The sequence below is a fragment of the Vigna unguiculata genome, chromosome 4 (genome assembly GCF_004118075.2).
Source record: "Vigna unguiculata cultivar IT97K-499-35 chromosome 4, ASM411807v1, whole genome shotgun sequence".
Classification (NCBI taxonomy): domain Eukaryota; kingdom Viridiplantae; phylum Streptophyta; class Magnoliopsida; order Fabales; family Fabaceae; genus Vigna; species Vigna unguiculata.
Window position 1 is genome coordinate 22,878,620 of NC_040282.1, and position 6,338 is coordinate 22,884,957.

A 6,338-nucleotide genomic window follows, 5' to 3' on the forward strand; every position below is an offset into this window, starting at 1 on the left:
AAGTGTTTAATGAAATGCTTGAATAAAGTAACATAAAAATTATGTCATGCAAATGACCTAAAATTTGCTTATATATGATAAACTTGATTAAGTGAATGTTGAAACTAAATAAAAACTTAAAAATCAAAAAACCACCTCTTAAACCCAACTTGGCTACAAACTAGTTAAGAGTTTAGGAGGAGGCATGCGTGAATCACTAATACCCTGTCCTCCACCAACCCTTACTACCTATCTTGTCTCTATTTTCTCTTCATTCCTTTCTTTCTTTCTTTCTTCTCTTCAAACTCAAAAAATGTTCTCCCATTAATTGCTTTAACTCTTCATTAGTTTTAACCTATTTTCTAGTTTCATGTAGTCAAGTTGATGAAAGGTCACATGCCCATGAAATAATTTAAGCTGAAGGTGTCTCTACATTGCATGACCTTGGTGGGGATGGTGAAAAATTGGAAGAAGAAGAAGAAGAAGAAGAAGAAAAGGAAGAAGAAGAAAACGATGATGATGATGATGAGAATTATGAAGTCACGAACGATGACAATGATGATGATTAATTTTTAATATTTATAATTTGTATTATGTGTCATTATTGTTGTGTAGTTGTAATATGACCTTTTACTTTTTAATATTTGTACGTATAATTTGACATTAATATTCATCGTTTATTTATTCTAATATATAGTATTCGTTGAAAATAGTTTACAATGTCATCCGGGGGTCCACCTAATCTCGGTAAGGGGAAAGAGGTAGCAAAACCTAGAGCAAAAAGGGCACCAAAAAGGCCACGCTACCTGATAAAAGTTCCTCTTGCAAGACCATCCACATCCACTCCATCCACTCTTGCTGACACACATAGTGCAGCCTTACAGTCAACCTCCCAAGGTGTTGCAGCCACACCATTACCATCCTCATCCGTTCCTATTGTAGATGCCACACCACCTCCTGTTAAGGTACCCACACCACCTCCTGTAATGGTACCCACACCACCTGTTGTGATTGTACCCACACCACCTCCTCTTATGGTACCCACACCACGCCCTCCTTTGGTACCCACACCACGCCTTCCTATGGTACCCACACCACCTTCTGTTATGGTACCCACACCACCTCCCGTGATGGTGCCCATGCCACCCCCTGTTGTGTTACCACAACCTTCTTCCTCACCCTTTGTTGCTGCTGCTATACCTTTTCCATCATCAGTCCCTTCACCTAGTATTCTTGCCTCTTCTGGTCCCACTGATGCAGATGCTTCTATTGTTGACCCTCCTCCCCATGAACAACCCATGATTTAACCTTATGGGAAAGAGTAATAATAACTTCTCCCATCTTAACCCTAACTATTTTCTTTTACATGACTTATTTTACCTTGCCCTTTTATGCATTAATTTTCTTAAATCATGTGTAGGTTTTATCCTTCTAGAGTTGCTTCCTAGGCCATCATAAGGTCTATTAAGCAATAATATTTGACTGCTTGGCTGACATGGGGAGTAATACCTCTAGCAGATAGAGATGTATTTTGGCAACATTTTGAAGGTAAACATATCATCAATCTTTTTTAAAATTTAACAACTGTGTATGTTATAGTGCAATGCAATTGATGATTTGTACTTTATTCATTGTCGCGGAGGAAGGTTTAGTGAATACCTAAGCATGAAGCTCAAATTCACACAAATTTTAACTCTAGAGCTTCATATAGGCTCTCGGAGATGTTTAGAGAGGCCAGGAATGCAGGACATCAACCTTATTGGCTTGGGGATGATGTGTGGAATCAATTACTGGAACATTGGAATTCTGCATCCTATCGCAATAAATGTGTTATAGCCCAAAGGAACAAAGCTACCCCAAGGGTAGGAGCCTACACACAGGCAGTTCCATAACTACTCATGAGCACGCCATTCGTATGGTAATAAACTTCTCTCTTAAGTAATTCATCACTTAGAATTTTAATAATTTCTGCTTAAAAAGTAACACCATATTTTGTTTTATAGGCACAAGAGCTTGGACGACATGTGCACATTGATGCGGTTTTTCAACAAACCCATATCTGTAAAGGATCCAACGAGTATGTTGATGAAATATCTCAGAGGACCCATGTAAGAAACACTTTCATTTCTTTCCCATAAAAGTATAATATTGACCCTATTTCACTAATACCTTTTTGTTTACTTAATAGGAAGGATTTGAAAATAGACTTTCATAGGTCAGATCTGAGCAAGGCTCTTGTGTTGGTCCATCAGATCCTAATGTTGATCCTACAATGGAAGACACAATTAAGACTCGGTGTTGGGTTGAGGTTGTTGGTGGAAAGAATAAAGGAAGAGTATATGGGGCAGGCCAACTTGTTACACACTCAAGTGCAAGCGGTAGCCTCAAGCACCAACCATCTTCTTCCTCTTCCAGTGCTGAGGACGTTACGTACCTTAGACAAAGACTAGAAGCCCGTGATCAGGCTTATGAGGAATTAAAAGGCCAGTTTCAAAACATACACAATCTGGTCTTAACATTATTGCCTCCTGACCACCGTGCCCTTCAACAACCTCAATCCAACCTAACACCCTCCTAGCAGCAGCCCGAAGCAGTCCAGCCCAGCACAGTCCAGCCTGTAACAGTCCAGCCCATACCAGTCTAGCCCACACCAGTTCTTGAGGACTCTGATTAGGATGACTACTTAGACTATTAGGACCAGATGCTAGAGTTACTCAGGACTATAGTTTTTAGTTTGATTGAGTGTTTTAGTTTGATTGACAATAAACACTTGATACTTTCACTTATGTGACTTGGATGACTGCTTGTAGTATTACTAAGGACTAGTTTTTACTTTGATTGAGTAGTAAACATTTGATACTTTCACTATGTTTAATTAATGTTGTGATATATGTTTACGTTTAATGTTGTAGTTGAACTAGATATGTATTTGTTTAGAATGGATCAGATGTTATAATTGGCAGGTCTGTTTCTAAATGTTTGTGATTTGCAAGTCTAGTTAATTATGTATGGTTATAGAAAACATGCAGAACAAACTTTGCAGTTTGATGAATATTTACTGACGACATTATCAAATCCATCAGTAGTAGTTGTAGTACTCATACTGACGAATCCTTCATCCATTGGTAATTATCAACGAATTGATCCGTTAGAAATAGAAGTAATTACCGAAGGATAAATCATTCGGTAATTACCAACAGATGAAGGATTCATCGGTAATGGTTATAGACAAGCCTATTACTGATGGATTTTTGGCCGTCAAAATTCTGTCGAAAATTAGCAATTACCAACGGTTATAGACCATGCTTGATGTCCCTTTTAATCTTTCATATTTGTCAGCTACTTCATATCTTTTTAAAATATGATATGTATATGAAACAAAAAGTTATAATATCAAAATTAAGATTCAAAAATAGAAAAAAAATAATATGATTTAAACTATACAAATTTCCCTCACAAAACTTGTGCTTATAACTTGAAGTACAAATAATTGCTTCAACATATTCTAGCAACAGTCAACACTAGTACATTTTAGAGTTTTTACAGCGCTGTATATGCCTCGGTTCATGCGGACCCGCTGCATAAAAGCACGCGGTGGCAGTTTTGTAATTAAATTCAACTTTTATGCCTCGGTTGTCATAATAAGCGAGGCATATGGCTAAAAAAAAATTTGACTCAACGCGTTGACCACTAATTTAATTTATTTATTTTTTTCACTGATGCAATATGCCTCGGTTCTCTCTTAACCGAGGCAGTAGAGACACGTAATTATTTTGACCACTGCGTTGACCCCTAATTTGAATTTTTTATTTTTTTTTACTGAAGGAATATGCCTCGGTTCTGTAATAACCGAGGCAGTAGTGGTAATATATGCCTCGGTTCAGCGCCTACCCGAGGCAGTAAGTGTATAATATGCCTCGGTTTCGAATAACCGAGGCAGTATCCCTTCGTAGGGTTAAAAAACCCCAATTCCTTCACTGTGCAGCGACATCTTCTCTGATTTCTCTGCGAGCTTCACCATCTCTGGCCAGCCTTCACCTTCGTCGCCGCTGTTACCGACCCCCACCGTCACTCCCTTGAGGTCCGTCCCCGCAGCTCCCTTTCCGATCTCTTCAACCGCGACGACCTACGAATATCTCGTTCGCGCAAACACGCCTTCGATGGCCACGGACATGACGACGCGATCGGCGTTGCAGAGGGCGAGGGCGAGGGCCAGCGTGGACACCACTTTGACTCTCTCTGAAGTGATGAACTCTGCGAAACTCGGCTGTGGCTGTTGGCTCTCCTCGGAGCTCGAGCTGAAGTGAGCGTCGTTGGAGGAAACACAAAGACGGGGAACGGAACGGAGTGTGTATGAAACTTCGACGAGAAGGGTTTGGCGGCGAAAGCAATGGTGGAGGACAGCGCAGCCATGGCCGCGGACGGTGGAAGGTTTCAGTGTGTAACAGGAGGTTCTTCCGGTGCCGCTGCGTGTTTTTTTTTTGAATTTCTGATGCTCATTAGGCCTCGGTTCTGCGAGAACCGAGGCAGTAAAAATTAAATATGCCTCGGGTTGTAACCGAGGCATAAAATACTAGTTTTTTACCTCGGTCGTATATGCAGCGGTTGCGGACCCGAAGCCAAAAGCTGGAAATAACCGCTGTCATTTCCCTTCCCTGCACTAGTGCAATTTCTATACTTATTTAGAATTCTTGATCCAATGCTGAATAACAATTCTGAAAAAATAACTATTACTCTTACACCATCCAAGAACGTCCATAGGTTCTATGAAGTTAAGATCTAATGTTGGCTCAATCAAATATACATCTATTTGATTCCTTCCCATTTTAACAACATCTCAAAGTTTGCATTTTTCAATTCCTAACGTGAGAAGCAAAAAATAGTTTATTTTATATCAAAAAATAATTAAATCAGAAAGCATGCACTACGCTTAAAAAACTTACATCAAAATGTGGGCATTTGGTGAAAGCAAAAGATGATGAGATATTACTATGGTTTACATCATTTGAAGTTGAACTCTTTGCAAAATAATGAGAGATAAGCTTGTACAAATTGTCCTTCAAGTTCTTTAACTTTGTTTTGCAACAAAGGGGATCAATTTGTTCATAACAATATCCCAATTTTCCAACTTCACTCTTAGGTCTAAAATAGCACCGAATGCAAGGACTACATTATATTCCTCCCAATATTTATCAAATTTTACCATCATCTTTTCAGCCATATGTCGTATAACTTTATCTTCATCTTTCATGCTTTCCATTAGAAGAGTTTGGATATTCAAAACTTGTAAAAAGTACAAGTTTGGTGTAGGATAACTTGAGGTAAAAATCAAAGTTGTGATATCATAAAATGACATCAAGAAAGTACTATTTTTTTCTGCTCCTTTCCATTTCTCTCAAGATGGAGAAAACTTGTAATTCTCATCAAGTAGGTGTAAACTTTTAAACACTTGTTAGTATTTAAGGTCACTTTGAAGCATAAAAAAAGTTGAGTTCCACCTTGTAGAAACATCTATAGACAAAACACTCTAAACATCAATACCCTTACTTGCTGAATGCATTGCTTAAATTTCATCATTCTACTCACATATCCTCTAACATACTTGTGCTCTCCTAATTTGATCTATACCATCTCCAACTACCTTCAACCCTTCTTGCACAATTAAGTTTAAAATGTGTGTACAACAACACACATGGAAGAATTCACCATCACAATGTGACAAATTTTGAAAACAAGTTTCTCTTTTAAGGTTTTTACCAAAACATCGTTACTATAATTGTGGAAGTTGACGTTGAAAGTTGACGAAGAGAACAACAACAATGATCAAAGTTGTGGAAGAGAAGAAGAGAAAAGGAATAGTTGTGGTGTTTGACGAAGAGAAGATGATGAACTATGGTGTTTAAATCTCTTTTGATGTGGTAGGGCAACACTCTTGCAAAGAGAAGAGGAATAGTTGTGGTGTTTGACTAAGAAATGAAACGCGAACACGAACTCTGAACTGGCCAAATGAAGTGATCCTGACCTAATGCACCTGTAGATGATGAGGAACGTGAGTTTGAGTTCATAGGACTACATTCCCTTTTATCATGTTTAATTGTCGGATAATTCTATGTTTTGGCAATTTCAATATATGTATTATGTTAATATGGTTATTTTCCTTTTGGATAACTATATAAATATATTATATATTGAGAGTTATCTACTTTTTTTTCTACTAACTATGACATGTCTTTATTATCTGTATTTCACTATTATATGGGACAGTACAAAATTAATTTTATTATTGAAATAAAATAAGATTAAAGTGTTATATTGGTATTTATTGTCAATAAGTGAATTAAAAGTAATTTACAAACATA

General features: G+C 37.8%; 1 protein-coding gene across 1 annotated transcript; it reads right to left on the bottom strand.

Annotated features, from left to right (window-relative positions):
- Window positions 1–781: 781 nt before the first annotated feature.
- Window positions 782–1,279, bottom strand: LOC114180605 (glycine-rich cell wall structural protein 1.0-like). Its single transcript, XM_028066915.1, has one exon. It carries the CDS (start codon window positions 1,277–1,279, stop codon window positions 782–784), a length of 498 nt encoding a protein of 165 aa, XP_027922716.1.
- Between the last annotated feature and the right edge of the window lie 5,059 nt (window positions 1,280–6,338).